Source organism: Eschrichtius robustus, chromosome 10 (genome assembly GCF_028021215.1).
Source record: "Eschrichtius robustus isolate mEscRob2 chromosome 10, mEscRob2.pri, whole genome shotgun sequence".
Taxonomy (NCBI): domain Eukaryota; kingdom Metazoa; phylum Chordata; class Mammalia; order Artiodactyla; family Eschrichtiidae; genus Eschrichtius; species Eschrichtius robustus.
In genome coordinates, this window is record NC_090833.1 from 22120248 (window position 1) to 22136849 (window position 16602).

The window sequence follows — 16602 nt, forward strand, 5'->3', positions numbered from 1 at the left end:
AAAAGTCTCAAATAAATCATCTAACCTTACACCTAAAGGAACTAGAAAAAAAACAAATGAAGCCCAAAGTCAGTAGAAGGAAGGAAATAATAAAGATCAGAGCAAAAATAAATAAAATAGAGACTAAAAAGACAATAGACGAGATCAGTGAAACTAAGAGTTGGTTCTTTGAAAAGGTAAACAAAAATGACAAACATTTAACCAGACTCACTAAGAAAAAAAAGAGAAGGCTCTGATAAATAAAATTAGAAAATAAAGGAGAAAAATAACAATGGATACCACAAAAATACAAAGATTGTAAGAGAATATTCTGAATAGTTAGTAACCAACAAAGTGGACAACCTAGAAGAAATGAAGAAATTCTTAGAATCATGCAACCTTCCAAGACTGAATTATGAAGAAATGGAAAAATTGAATAGACCGATTTCTAGTAAAGAGATTAAAACAGTAATGAAACAAACACCTCCTAAAAAACAAAAGCCCAGAATCAGATGGCTTCACAGGTGAATTCTACCAAACATTCAAAGAAGAATTAATATCCATCCTTCTCAAACTCTTCCAGAATATTGAAGAGGAGGGAACACTTTCTAACTCATTTTACAAGGCCAGCATTACCCTGATACCAAGTCCAGACAAAGACAATACAAAAAATATACATTACTGACCAATATCTCTGATGAATATAGATGCAAAAATCCTTAACAAAATAGTAGCAAACCAAATACAATACATTAAAAGGTTCATATAGCATTATCAAGTAGGATTTATTCCAGGGATGCAAAGATGGTTCAATATTCTCAAATCAATCAGTGTGATACACCTTAGCAATATGAAAGATAAAAAACATGATCATCTCAATAGATGCAGAAAAAGCATTTGACTAGATTCAACACCTATTTGTGATTTAAAAAACTCTCAATGAAATGGGTGTAGAAGGAGTGTATCTCAGCATGATAGAGGCCATATATGACAAACCCACAGCTAACATCATACTCAATGGTGAAAAGCTGAAAACTGTCCCTCTAAAATCAGGAGCAAGACAAGGATGCCCACTCTCACCACTCTTATTCAATATAGTATTAGAAATTATAGCCAGAGCAATTAGATAGAAAAAGAAATAAAATGCATCCAAATTGGAAAGGAAAAAGTAAAACTGTCACTGTTGCAGGTGACATGATTTTATGTGTAGAAAACCCTAAAGACTCCACCAAAAAACTATGAGAAATGACAAAACAAATACAGTAAAGTTGCAGGGTACAAAATCAACATATAAAAATCTATTGCATTTCTATATGCTAAAAATGAGCTAGCAGAAAGAGAAATTAAGAAAACAATCCCATTTACAATCACAACAAAAAGAACAAAAAATACCTAGGAATAAATTTAACCAAGGAGGTGAAAGACCTGTACACTGAAAACTATAAGATATTGTTGAAGGAAATTAAAGATGCAAATAAATGGAAAGATATTCCATGCTCATGGATTGGAAGAATTAACATTGTTGAAATGTCCATATTACCTAAAACAATCTACATATTCAATGCAATCCCTATCAAAATCCCAAGGACATTTTTCCACAGAAATAGAACAAAAAATCCTAAAATTTATATGGAACCACAAAAGACCATAACTAGCCAAAGCAATCCTGAGAAAAAAGAACAAAGCTGGAGGCACCACAGTCCCTGATTTCAAACTACATTACAAAGCTATAGTAATCAAAAGAGCATGGTATTGGCAGAAAAACAGATACATAGATCAGTGGAACAGAATTGAGAGCCCAGAAATAAACCCACACATATATGGACAATTAATTTACAACAAAGGAACAAAGAAGAAACAATAGAGAAAGGATTGTCTCTTCAATAAATGGTGTTGGGAAAACTGGACAGCCACATACAAAAAAACAAGTAGACCACTGTCTCACACCATACACGAAAATCAATTCAAAATGGATTAAGGATTGGAATGTAAGACCTGAAACGATAAAACATAGGCAGTACACTCTTTGACATCAGTCTGAGCAATATCTTTCTGGCTATGTCTCCTCAGGCAAGGGAAACAAAAGCAAAAATAAACAAATGGGACTACATCAAACTAAAAAGTTTCTGCACAGCAAAGAAAATCATCATCAAAATGAAAAGACAACCAAAAGACATAGACTGGCTGAATGGATACAAAAACAAGACCCATATATATGCTGTCTACAAGAGACCCACTTCAGACCTAGGGACACATACAGACTGAAAGTGAGGGGATGGAAAAAGATATTCCATGCAAATGGAAATCAAAAGAAAGCTGGAGTAGCTATACTCATATCAGATAAAATAGACTTTAAAATAAAGAATGTTACAAGAGACAAGGAAGGACACTTCATAATGATCAAGGGATCAATCCAAGAAGAAGATATAACAATTATAAATATATGCACCCAACATAGGAGCACCTCAATACATAAGGCAACTGCTAACAGCTATAAAAGAGGAAATTGACAGTAACACAATCATAGTGGGGGACTTTAACACCTCACTTACACCAATGGACAGATCATCAAAAATGAAAATAAATAAGGAAACAGAAGCTTTAAATGACACAATAGACCAGATAGATTTAATTGATATATATAGGACATTCCATCCAAAAACAGCAGATTACACGTTCTTCTCAAGTGCGCACGGAACATTCTCCAGGATACATCACATCTTGGGTCACAAATCAAGCCTCAGTAAATTTAAGAAAATTGAAATCGTATCAAGCATCTTTTCTGACCACAACGCTATGAGATTAGAAATGAATTACAGGGAAAAAAACGTAAAAAAGACAAACACATGGAGGCTAAACAATACGTTACTAAATAACCAAGAGATCACTGAAGAAATCAAAGAGGAAATAAAAAAATACCTAGAGACAAATGACAATGAAAACACGATGACCCAAAACCTATGGGATGCAGCGAAAGCAGTTCTAAGAGGGAAGTTTATAGCTATACAAGCCTCCCTCAAGAAACAAGAAAAATCTCAAATAAACAATCTAACCTTACACCTAAAGAAACTAGAGAAAGAAGAACAAACAAAACCCAAAGTTAGCAGAAGGAAAGAAATCATAAAGATCAGAGCAGAAATAAATGAAATAGAAACAAAGAAAACAATAGCAAAGATCAATAAAACTAAAAGTTGTTTCTTTGAGAAGATAAACAAAATTGATAAGCCATTAGCCAGACTCATCAAGAAAAAGAGGGAGAGGACTCAAATCAATAAAATCAGAAATGAAAAAGGAGAAGTTACAACAGACACTGCAGAAATACAAAGCATCCTAAGAGACTACTACAAGCAACTTTATGCCAATAAAATGGACAACCTGGAAGAAATGGACAAATTTTTAGAAAGGTATAACCTTCCAAGACTGAACCAGGAAGAAACTGAAAATATGAACAGACCAATCACAAGTAATGAAATTGAAACTGTGATTAAAAATCTTCCAACAAACAAAAGTCCAGGACCAGATGGCTTCACAGGTGAATTCTATCAAACATTTAGAGAAGAGTTAACACCTATCCTTCTCAAACTCTTCCAAAAAATTGCAGAGGAAGGAACACTCCCAAACTCATTCTATGAGGCCACCATCACCGTGATACCAAAACCGGACAAAGACACTACAAAGAAAGACAATTACAGACCGATATCACTGATGAATATAGATGCAAAAATTCTCAACAAAATACTAGCAAACAGAATCCAACAACACATTAAAAGGATCATACACCACGATCAAGTGGGATTTATCCCAGGGATGCAAGGATTCTTCAATATACGCAAATCAATCAATGTGATACACCATATTAACAATTTGAAGAAGAAAAACCATATGATCATCTCAATAGATGCAGAAAAAGCTTTTGACAAAATTCAACACCCATTTCTGATAAAAAGTCTCCAGAAAGTGGGCATAGAGGGAACCTACCTCAACATAATAAAGGCCATATATGACAAACCCACAGCAAACATCATTCTCAATGGTGAAAAACTGAAAGCATTTCCTCTAAGATCAGGAACGAGACAAGGATGTCCACTCTCACCGCTATTATTCAACATAGTTCTGGAAGTCTTAGCCACAGCAATCAGAGAAGAAAAAGAAATAAAAGGAATACAAATTGGAAAAGAAGAAGTAAAACTGTCACTGTTTGCGGATGACATGATACTATACATAGAGAATCCTAAAACTGCCACCAGAAAACTGCTAGAGCTAATTAATGAATATGGTAAAGTTGCAGGATACAAAATTAATGCACAGAAATCTCTTGCATTCCTATACACTAATGATGAAAAATCTGAAAGAGAAATTATGGAAACACTCCCATTTACTATTGCAACAAAAAGAATAAAATACCTAGAAATAAACCTACCTAGGGAGACAAAAGACCTGTATGCAGAAAACTATAAGACACTGATGAAAGAAATTAAAGATGATACCAACAGATGGAGAGATATACCATGTTCTTGGACTGGAAGAATCAACATTGTGAAAATGAGTATACTACCCAAAGCAATCTACAGATTCAATGCAATCCCTATCAAATTACCAATGGCATTTTTTACGGAGCTAGAACAAATCATCTTAAAATTTGTATGGAGACACAAAAGACCCCGAATAGCCAAAGCAGTCTTGAGGGAAAAAAATGGAGCTGGAGGAATCAGACTCCCTGACTTCAGACTATACTACAAAGCTACAGTAATCAAGACAATATGGTACTGGCACAAAAACAGAAACATAGATCAATGGAACAAGATAGAAAGCCCAGAGATTAACCCACGCACCTATGGTCAACTAATCTATGACAAAGGAGGCAAAGATATACAATGGAGAAAAGACAGTCTCTTCAATAAGTGGTGCTGGGAAAACTGGACAGCTACACGTAAAAGAATGAAATTAGAATACTCCCTAACACCATACACAAAAATAAACTCAAAATGGATTAGAGACCTAAATATAAGACTGGACACTATAAAACTCTTAGAGGAAAACATAGGAAGAACACTCTTTGACATAAATCACAGCAAGATCTTTTTTGATCCACCTCCTAGAGTAATGGAAATAAAAACAAAAATAAACAAATGGGACCTAATGAAACTTCAAAGCTTTTGCACAGCAAAGGAAACCATAAACAAGAAGAAAAGACAACCCTCAGAATGGGAGAAAATATTTGCAAATGAATCAACGGACAAAGGATTAATCTCCAAAATATATAAACAGCTCATTCAGCTCAATATCAAAGAAACAAACACCCCAATCCAAAAATGGGCAGAAGACCTAAATAGACATTTCTCCAAAGAAGACATACAGACGGCCACGAAGCACATGAAAAGATGCTCAACATCACTAATTATTAGAGAAATGCAAATCAAAACTACAATGAGGTATCACCTCACTCCTGTTAGAATGGGCATCATCAGAAAATCTACAAACAACAAATGCTGGAGAGGGTGTGGAGAAAAGGGAACCCTCTTGCACTGTTGGTGGGAATGTAAATTGATACAGCCACTATGGAGAACAATATGGAGGTTCCTTAAAAAACTAAAAACTAAAAATAGAACTACCATATGACCCAGCAATCCCACTACTGGGCATATACCCAGAGAAAACCGTAATTCAAAAAGACACATGCACCCGAATGTTCATTGCAGCACTATTTACAATAGGCAGGTCATGGAAGCAACCTAAATGCCCATCGACAGACGAATGGAAAAAGAAGATGTGGTACATATATACAATGGAATATTACTCAGCCATAAAAAGGAACGAAATTGAGTCATTTGTTGAGACGTGGATGGATCTAGAGACTGTCATACAGAGTGAAGTAAGTCAGAAAGAGAAAAACAAATATCGTATATTAACGCATGTATGTGGAACCTAGAAAAATGGTACAGATGAGCCGGTTTGCAGGGCAGAAGTTGAGACACAGATGTAGAGAATGGACATATGGACACCAAGGGGGGAAAACTGCGGTGGGGTGGGGATGGTGGTGTGCTGAATTGGGCGATTGGGATTGACATGTATACACTGATGTGTATAAAATTGATGCCTAATAAGAACCTGCAGTATAAAAAAACAAACAAACAATAAATAACAATTTCCTATTAAAAAAAAAAAAGAAAAGAAAAGACAACTTATTGAATAGGAGAAGATATTTGCAAATTATTATATTCAATAAGATGTTATATCCAAAATATATAAAGAACTCATACTACTCAACAACAACTACAAAAAAATTTTTAAATGGGCAGAGGAGCTTCATAGATATTTTCCCAAAAAAGACATACAGATGGCCAATAGGCACATGAAAAGATGTTCAACATCACTAATTGTTAGGGAAATGCAAATCAAAACCACAATGAGATATCACATCACACCTATCATAATGGCTATTATCAACAAGGCAAGAAATAATAAATATTGGTGAGGATTTGGAGAAAAGGGAACCCTCATACACTGTTGGTGGGAACATAAGTTGGTGCAGCCACTATGGAAAACAGTATAGAGATGCCTCAAAAAATTAAGAATGGAACTCCCATATGAACCATCTACCCCACTTCTGGGTATTTGACCAAAGAATACAAAAACACTACTTTGAAAAGATACACCCTTATGTTCATTGCAATATTACTTACAATAGCCAAGATACGGGAACAACCTATGGTTGATTTGTTATCTCCACCCTGCACACCCCCAAAACTGTAATGGTAAGTAGGAAAGTATAGCAGCAAATCATTGGTTTTCTCCAGCAATTCAAACCTGCCTGGGTTAAATTTAACACTTAACAGTACAGGCAGAGACAACTTATATATAGTCACCTACACTGGAATTCTTGAGGAATGCTAGGAATGCCCTACCCCAAAATACTTTCCTCATTAATATTTGATCTTACCAGAATTTATTCCTTTGTGTTCAAGCACTGATATCTTTTGCAACACAAATATTTACTTTGCCACCTTATTGTCATTAGTTTCATGTAACCAATGAAGTTTGTTATTTTTGTCACTGTAGCAAAAGAATATGAAAAAGAATAATCATTCAGATATACATGTATATGAAATTCTTATTTTTGAACAGGTGCTGATTATAATAAGAATGGATTCAGATGGTGAAAAACATTTACTCATTAAAACCCTTAACAAAATAGAAGGTAGGGAGTGTTAAATTATGCTTCATTTGATAACAAATGCTTGAATATATAAAAATGTACTGATCTAACCAAGTTTTTAATTAAGATATGATTAACACACCATAAAATTCATACTTTAAAAATATATAATTCAGTGGGATCTAATCAGTTTTTAAATCAATGTGGACTATATTAGTCTGCAATATAAATATACTACAATGTACTTATATGTACATTATCATTACTGTTAATTATTATTACCAATTGACACCTTTTATTGTCTACTAATCGCTAATATTATGGACTACTTACAACTCTATGAATAGGTTTTATTAAGTCAATTTTTACAAATGAAGAAACTAAAATTCATAAAAGTGATGTATCACACCAAAATCACAGGTAATAAGTGAGGGAATCAGGATTTGAACCTAAGTCTCTCTTGTTCCAGGGTCATTTTTCAACTCTTCTACCCACTACTGCCGCCTCTGCCAACCCTTTCCACCTTGTGCTGTGGAACCCATTGCTAAGATGTAAACTTTTCTCCTTCTTCATCTCCTTGTCTTAAGTGAAACCCAACTTTCCCTAGATGATAATGCTTCCCCTGTATCCCTTTCATATAGAAGCTGATAATTTTCTCTCTCTATGTATAGGGATGAGAAGGCCATTTCTTGCTTTCCATTATCCTTTCCAAAACTTTATTCCTCCATCCTTTGAGGCTATGCCATATTGCCATGTCCTTCTCTACTACCCCACAATCATCCATGGACAGTTTTGCACCTGGTCTTGCCATTATCCTAGGTGTCTTTAATGTGAATGATTCATTCAACACCCTGACCTTTTAGTTTCATTGGCCTTCACAACAAATATGATATTCACTCCTTCACTTTGCTATTGACCTTGTGATAATACAGAACTGTCCTGCCTCTAAACTTTAAACTCTGATACATTGTTCTCTGTCTACAGCTACCTCTAGCTCTTTCATGATCTTCAGCATTCTAGAGATTTATAAATTGTCAACTCCTTTTTTCATTTTTTTCTCCTTCCAGAATTGGTGATGGCCATCACTTTAATCAGTCTTGTTCTTCTATTGTATTGATACCTTCCATTTAAACTTCAACCCTCAATCAATCAAGATTTAATCTCTCTATCCTACACCTGAGCTGCTGATCATTATTGGAGAAAATCAGATAGATTTGTACCACTACAAAATCAGGTTCTCTGAACTTATAAGGGCTTTTAATAATTCTTAACAATCTTTCTATATGTTCCTAGTTCCCATTCCTATCATACTAATGGCTGTACCATAAACCCGTACCATGCCACTCATCCCCTCATTTTGAGAAGGGAATTATGCCTTCTAACGTCCTTTAGTCCAGTAATAATCCTCCTCAGTTTCATCTTCCCCACCATCTACAAACTTACATTTATTTCTTCTTTTATCTTTCCTCCTTTCTCTACAGAGGAGGTGAATCTCCACCCTTTGAAAACCAATCTATCACTTGTGCTGTGGATCCCATCTCTTCATGCAGTCTCAAACATTTTGTTCCATCAGTTATTTCCCAGCCAGCCTTCTTCTCTAATGACTCTTTCTCTTAATCTTTAAGCCTTCCAGTCTTAAAAATAAAATAAAATACCACCCTCAACCTGTGTCAACCTTTATTTATTCTCTTCCCTCTACGAACTGCATCTTTTGTCATCTCCCAAAATATTTCTTTGCTCTAACCCTACCAAACTATTTATCATGCTGTTTCCTATCTCCATGCCTTTACACTTCCTGTTCCTGCTATCATAATGCTCTTCTCTCTTCTTTAGGAAGCTAACTCCTACACATCCTTTAAAAATTAGTTAAAACATTTGTTTAGGAAAACTTGATTTAAATACTTTCCCTCTCTACTCTCAGGGTATTATGTGCATCCTTCTAAGGCACTTCTTACCATTCTGGGCTATAATAACTGATTATCTTGTCTGTTTTCCTCACTAAAATTTCAGCTTCTGGAAGGTAATGACCATGCCCTGATTTGTATCTCCAGCACCCACAAAAATGCCTGGAACATGGAAGGCACCTCATAAAGATTTATTGAATAAATGAATGAGCTAATGAATACCTCCCTATATACCCTACTTAGACTAAGACTAGTGAGAAAGATTTAACTGAAATATATGCAAGTATTGTGACAAATATCTGCTTCTCTTAGTAAACTATTAAAACATATCAATAGTAATGTGAGAATGGAAACTCTTTTAAGCAGAGCCTTATATGGTGCTATTTCTTGATGATGTTATCATGTGCTAGAGTCCAAATTTTCAAGCATGGATCTTATTATTTCATTCAGTTTTCCAGTCCTGGGAAGATGAATTCATATTTACCAAATCACAAGATCCTTACTAGTACCAAAATGCTAGAGCAATACTTAACAATTGTGGAGCTGAAGCTGCCACAGTTGTCTAGACAATCAGGGTAATTGGAAACTTTTTTTTTTTTTAATTGGGGTATAGTTGCTTTACAATGTTGTGTTAGTTTCTGCTGTATTGCAAAGTGAATCAGCTATATGTATACATATATCCTCTCTTTTTTGGATTTCCTTCCCATTTAGGTCACCACAGAGCACTGAGTAGAGTTCCCTGTGCTATGCAGCAGGTTCTCATTAGTTACCTATTTTATAAATAGTAGTGTATATTGCGCTGACCAATGTTAGCATTATAAAACAAAGGGAGATATATGTATATGTATAACTGATTCACTTTGCTGTACACCTGAAACTAACACAACATTGTAAATCAGCTATACTCCAATAAAAATTATAAAAAATAAATTTTAAAATATTAATAAGACAAAGGGATTTGGATAACCAAAGGAATATTTTTGTGGAGAAGCTGAGGAAATATTCCTGCCCCACAGAAAAGAATACTTAAACCTACTTAATGAGACACATTTTCCTTTGATGTCACGTAAGATATATTGGCAAATTATTGCTGTATATATATCGGTTCTTATGTAGGTTTCATGCTGAACATTCCTATTTCTCTTGACATTTGGGATTATATCATTACTACTCTTATTGTTTTGTTTCAACAAGGTCTGCTGACACAAAAATATTGACTCTATATACTGAAAAATGTTCTTACCCTCTTTGTAACTGGCAACTATCCTCTGTATCTAGAAGCTAGGCCTTTTTTTCTGTCTAGTGTTAGAAAATAAGATGTAGTTCCATCGTTCCATGTGTTTGAAAGATCCTAGTAATGTGCTCAGCAAGTAATCTGCTTTGGGATCAAAGCTAGTACAAACCACTTAAGGAGATTAGGTTTTAAATAATATGACCTCATAAATTATAAAAGAGAAATACTACTAACTCCATTCTTATTATCACCAAAACTACTGTCATATCAAGTAAACATGAAATTATTAAACATTACTCTGCCATTATTACATCACACCTTTGGGAACTCTACAGTTGACAAAAGTTCACGAATAGAGTATAGAATTTATTTTAACTAGAATTAGCTACTCTTAAATCAATTATGTCTACCAAAAATAAACTGTATATGTGGGTATAATAAAATTTTTAAGTTTATTATATTTTGTTTAAAATATAACATAAATAATATAAGTAATTTAAATTATAATTGAGAAGCAGGAGTGAATCTACGAAACAGGTAGTGTCCAGGAAGTCTTCTTTTTCTTATACAGCAAGGAGAAAGGAAAAAAAATTCCTACCAGACTGAAATATAGTCTCTTGCTGTTTAGTTATGTACTTAAATTTTTGGCTAGAAAAAAGGTAAAATCTAATTTTTAGCAAAATAAAATGAACTGCACAGAATTGGTGAGTGTTTAGTTATCCTAACATTAAGTTTTTGATCCATTTTATTATTTTACATAATAAATTCAGAATTTCCAGGCTTATATACACACAACATATATACACACCAGAAACAGTGCCCATGGCTCAAACTTTCTGATTCCCTAGACTTAGAAAAATAATCCTTGTTCACAGATCTTTAATTCATTTTTATGGTAGTGAAATATATGACACACCTAAAAATATATATGAACAAAATATTGAAAAAACTTTTTGTATTACTCTTTTTTCCAACAGGTTTGACACTGACTGTCTTACATTCGAACAAAAAAGATTTTCTGGAATCCAAAGGTGTTTTAAATGGGTAAAAACATATTTGTTCATCTATGGGGAGGAGACACACCGGTTCCACAGGAAAAGCACAGTTTCTCCTAGAACTGAACTTTTTAAACAGTTTTTTTAAAACCAATTTTTAAAAATTTATTTATTTATTTATTTATTTGGCTGCATCAGGTCTTAGTTGTGGCACATGGGATCTTCATTGCGGCATGCGGGTCTTTTCGTTGGGGCACGTGGATTTCTCTAGTTGCAGTATGTGGGCACCAGAGTGCACAAGCTCAGTAGTTGTGGCGCGCGGGCTTAGTTGCCCTGCGGCATGTGGGATCCTAGTTCCCCAACCAGGGACTGAACTGACGTCCCCTGCATTGGAAGGCAGATTCTTAACCACTGGACCACCAGGGAAGTCCCAAAAAAGGTTTAATAAAACCTGAAATTAATCAATGTCTCTACTCTCTTCCTGAAAAATGCTTTAACTAAGTTTATTGCCTTGTGTATTATGTGTTATTGTCATCCAGAATTTTAGTTCAATCTTTCTTTAATATCTCCAAATTATCATTGTTATTGTTAGTGACAGTACAAGTAGTACCTATTTAGACTTACACTTGTTTTTTTTTAACCAGTGTTTTTGCTCAGCATTGTTTTTTATATTTTCTTCATTCCTTTTCAGTTTCCTTCTTCTTGTAGTACATCACGTAGAAATTCTTTCAGTGAGAGCCTGCTAATAATAAATTTAGTGTTGACTTGTCTAAAAATGTTTTTATTTTGCCTTATTTTATGTGAAATTATTTCTAGATAGAAAGCAGCAGTGGAGAATTTTAATTATAGTAAATGCTATGTTATATGAAATTCGAAGATGGGAAAGATAAACTTACGATATTTAAGTACCCATCTTTTTGTTGTTGTTAAATCACTTATGAAGCCCACTGAGGAAAAAAAAAGCCATTTCAAAGTTGTCAGGTAGGGACTTCCCTGGTGGCACAGTGGTTAAGAATCCACCTGCCAATGCAGGGGGCACGGGTTCAAGCCCTGGTCCAGGACGATCCCACATGCTGCGGAGCAACTAAGCCTGTGCCCCACAACTACTGAGCCTGCACTCTAGAGCCCACGAGCCACCACTACTGAGCCCGCGTGCCGCACCTACTGAAGCCTGCGCACCTAGAGCCCACGTGCCGCAACAAGAGAAGCCACCGCAATGAGAAGCACGCGCGCTGCAACGAAGAGTAGCCTCCGCTCGCCACAGCTAGAGAAAGCCCGCACGCAGCAATGAAGACCCAACACCGCCAAAAAAATAAAAATAAAAATAAAATAAATAAAAAACAAAGTAATCAGGTAATATTCTACTATATAGATTCTCAAAGATTAAAATCTCACATTTATAAGAAAATGAGGTTGATTTCTCATGGTGGTTTGTGTATTATTGATAAGACTCAGGTAATAAAATAGGGTCCCTTGCATATGAGGATGTCAAATAGTCCACAGTTTTTTTATATCCTGGTTTGTTTGTTTTTTTTAAGTATGACCATCAAAAAGAAAGATAAAAAGAGATTAGCACAATTGGAAAACAAGTCAACAGAAAATACGCCAGTGTCCTTCCAAGATAAGTAGGCATAGATTAGAGAAGAATAAAATAGCCAAAACAGTCATCTTTTAGCATTCCAAGTGTATAATGACACGAGACTAATTCTATTTTCTTGGCTTTCTTTTGTCTTCAGTACAAGTTTCTGTGCAGTTGTACACAATCAATATATTGGAGCAGATTTCCCCTGGAGTAATTTCTCATTTGTGGCGGAATACAATTTTGTAGAAAACTCTTGTTGGACTGAACATTGCGAAAAATTGAATATTCCTTACTTGGCCTTTAAAGTGATTCTTCCAGACACAGTTTCAAAGAGTAAGGATATAAACTAAAATTCCTTTTTTGTTCCATTAGCGTGAAAATTTTCTGCTTTCTATTTCTGATCTATGGAAAGAGAATAAACTATAGCATTAGAAGACTTGAGTTCAACCTCTAACCTCACCACCAACTGTGTGACCTTGAGCAAGGCCTTTAACTATCTCTTGCCTCATTTTCCTCTTTTGTAAAATAGCCTTTGCTGATTCTATTTGTCTTCATCCCTTTAGCTTCTAAATTCTACTTACAATAGCACAATTAAATTATAATTATATCTAATCTTAATCTGACTTTTATGCAACAATATTTTTATTGAATTTTAGGGGAAAATATGTCATAGTATGTTGACTGACACAGAGAACTTTTTTTTTTTTTTTAATTTATTTATTTATTTATTTATGGCAGTGTTAGGTCTTCATTTCTGTGCGAGGGCTTTCTCCAGTTGTGGCAAGCGGGGGCCACTCTTCATCGCGGTGCGCGGGCCTCTCACTATCGCGGCCTCTCCTGTTGCGGAGCACAGGCTCCAGACAGCGCAGGCTCAGCAATTGCGGCTCACGGGCCCACCTGCTCCGTGGCATGTGGGATCTTCCCAGGCCAGGGCTCGAACCCATGTCCCCTGCATTGGCAGGCAGACTCTCAACCACTGCGCCACCAGGGAAGCCCGACACAGAGAACTTTTAATACACAACAAAAAATTATGCACAAATGCTTGGCAAAGAGTCTAAACCACTTTGCATAGCATTTGGTTTCTTTGTATTTCTCAGTAACGCTTCACATGACTAAGGTTGTGAATTCTCAGATCCATTAAATTTAAAAGCCTGTATATTTTTAGTCCCAGTGCATCTCTCATTCAAAACTTGCCATAAGTTACTTTCCATCCACCTCAAGTATGAGTAGGAAGTTTGAATTCTGAGACATTCCAACTCAATTCTAAAAATACAGTAACCATAATTATTACTTTGGAATCTTTGATACAGAGATTTAAGCGTTAACTTCATTAAATAATTAAAACATGGGTTCAAGAAAGGATAAAAGTTAAACATTCATCTTTAAACTGAATTTATTCAACCAATTCCTTATTTGGGTCATTTATAATGCTTCAATTTTCTACCATTATACCACAAGATTTATAGTAGTTTATATATCTTATATATCTTTATGTACTTGTTCTAAGAAGTAAAAATTCCAGGGTAAAATGAATTGCTGGTTCAAAGGTATACACACATTTATATATTGCCAATAGCTTTCCAGAAATTCTATCCCAATTTATGTTTATGCAGAAAGTGTGAGAGAATCCTTTCCCTCATATTTTTACTATGAGTAGGTATTATTAATCTTTTAAATTTTTGAAAGGATTAGAGGCAAATAATATTTTATAGTTGTGTTAATTTGCATTTCTTTGATTATCCATATCATTTCATAAGTGAATTGATCTTGTATAGCCATTCTTTTATAAATTGCCTGTTTATGTCCTTTGTCCACTTATTTGTTGAGGTATATGACCTTTTTCCTATTGATCTGTAGCATTCCCTATGGATTATTGTGCATAATTTTAAATTTTGATGTAAATCAGTATATATATTTACACAGGAAATGTCCAATATGTACTAATTGAATAAAGCAGATATTAACATTCAGGTAGAGTATGATCCTGTTTTTTCTTTTCCTTATTTTTTCAAGTGAATGTACATGTGTAAGTATAGACAAGCAAACATATAGAAAAAAGTGTGGAAGTATGTGTTAAACTCTGTTTTTAGTATATAGTAGTTTTAATAAATTCTATTAACTATTATTTCTAGGAGTAGAATAACATATGGTTTTTATTTTATTCTTCAGACCTTTCTTTATTCTGAATTCATATTTTTACAATGAGTATGTTTTATTTTTATACTACTCCTTGAGCATACACCTGTTATTCTCATGTTTAGTAAAAAGAGAAAGAACTGAAGGATGAGAAAAAAGAGAAATATTTATAAATTTTTTCATATTTAGGAAGCAACTTGCTGGATAGTTTTGGTGGTTTTCTTTTGGAAATTCAGATTCCATATGTGTTTTTTGCATCTGAAGGACTTCTTAATACTCCAGAAATACTTCAGTTGTTAGAATCCAAGTAAGTTATTGATTTCATAACTTAGGAAAGATATATATACCCTAATTGGCTAAATATTATGCTATATATGTGGCACTATTTCTTTCTGATTCAAGCCTGGAATTATATCACATAGGAATAGTTTTCCATAGAGTTTATGTCAACTTATACTTCTCTCCCTATAGTACACCATCATAATTATTGAATATTGTCTTTTTTTGGTTATATATCAATTTTGTGGAGAAAAAATAGTTAATTATTATTTCAATTCATATTTTAATTGCATTTCTTTTGTTACCAGCAAATATGAACATTTTATGTGGGGGGGGGGGTTCTGTGAATTACATGGTCATGTCTTTGGGTCATTGATATTATTGAGAATGAGTATTCTTATTTAGAGGACTTTAAACACTGACTAGGAAACAAGATTATGAAGTTCTAAATGAATTCTCAAGTTTTTAGACCTTTAGTTCTAACATCATACCAACACGGAGCATTTTCAAATGATCTAAAACACTATCATAGCATACAAGTTGTCACAGGAAGGTTAGACATTGGGCTATATATCAAGGAAGGATAATTATGCTGTGACCTTCGTTAAAATGCAGATCTATTTTCCATGCTTTTGTTTTTATAACTTAAGGCTGTGCGGCATTCACAGAAAACTGCGAGCTTGTAAAAGATAGTTTAAATCTAGGCAACTTTTCAGGAGAAAAAAGAAAATTCTGATAAATGCAGAATGTTTTAGTCTCATAACACAATGTTTTAATTTCATGAATTATTACTTGCGGAGCCAGAATAAATTGGTCAAGACATTTATAATAGGGGAATTCCCTGGCAGTCCAGTTGTTAGGACTCTGCACTCTCACTTCCGGGGGCCCAGGTTCAGTCCCTGGTGGGGGAACTAAAATCCCACAAGCCGCGTGGGTGCGGGCAAAAAAAAAACCCCAAAAAAACAAACAAACAAAAAAGACATTTATAATAGTATCATGTACAGTAATATTTAGCAAAATACCTAAGGCAACACATATCTCAACTAATTTGTCATAAACTGAATAATTCATAGTTTCATTCTTCAAATTTCTTAAGTAGAATAAATTGAGGTATGAAACTTGCACAGTAGTTCAAATAATTTAATATGCAGGAGGACAGTACAGTTTTTCTTAAAGAATTTTTCTTAGCCATCTGTCACCCCAAAATATTATATTTTACAGGTATAATATCACACTGGTGGAGAGATGCTGCAGTGAGTCACTGAAACTCTTTGGAGGTACAGAGCATTATGTAGTGGTGACAATTGATGAGAACACCACCATAATTTTGCAGGTAA

At 34.4% G+C, this 16602-nt stretch overlaps 1 protein-coding gene across 1 annotated transcript in view; it reads left to right on the forward strand.

The window, feature by feature from the left end:
- The window catches only part of SHOC1 (shortage in chiasmata 1), a 91699-nt gene that overhangs the window by 58980 nt on the left and 16117 nt on the right, over positions 1-16602 (forward strand). The window contains exons 17-21 of the mRNA XM_068553105.1: positions 7105-7177; positions 11251-11317; positions 13005-13183; positions 15176-15293; positions 16487-16598. Coding sequence (XP_068409206.1) covers positions 7105-7177; positions 11251-11317; positions 13005-13183; positions 15176-15293; positions 16487-16598 — 549 coding nt within the window. The remainder of the gene's footprint in view (positions 1-7104; positions 7178-11250; positions 11318-13004; positions 13184-15175; positions 15294-16486; positions 16599-16602) is intronic.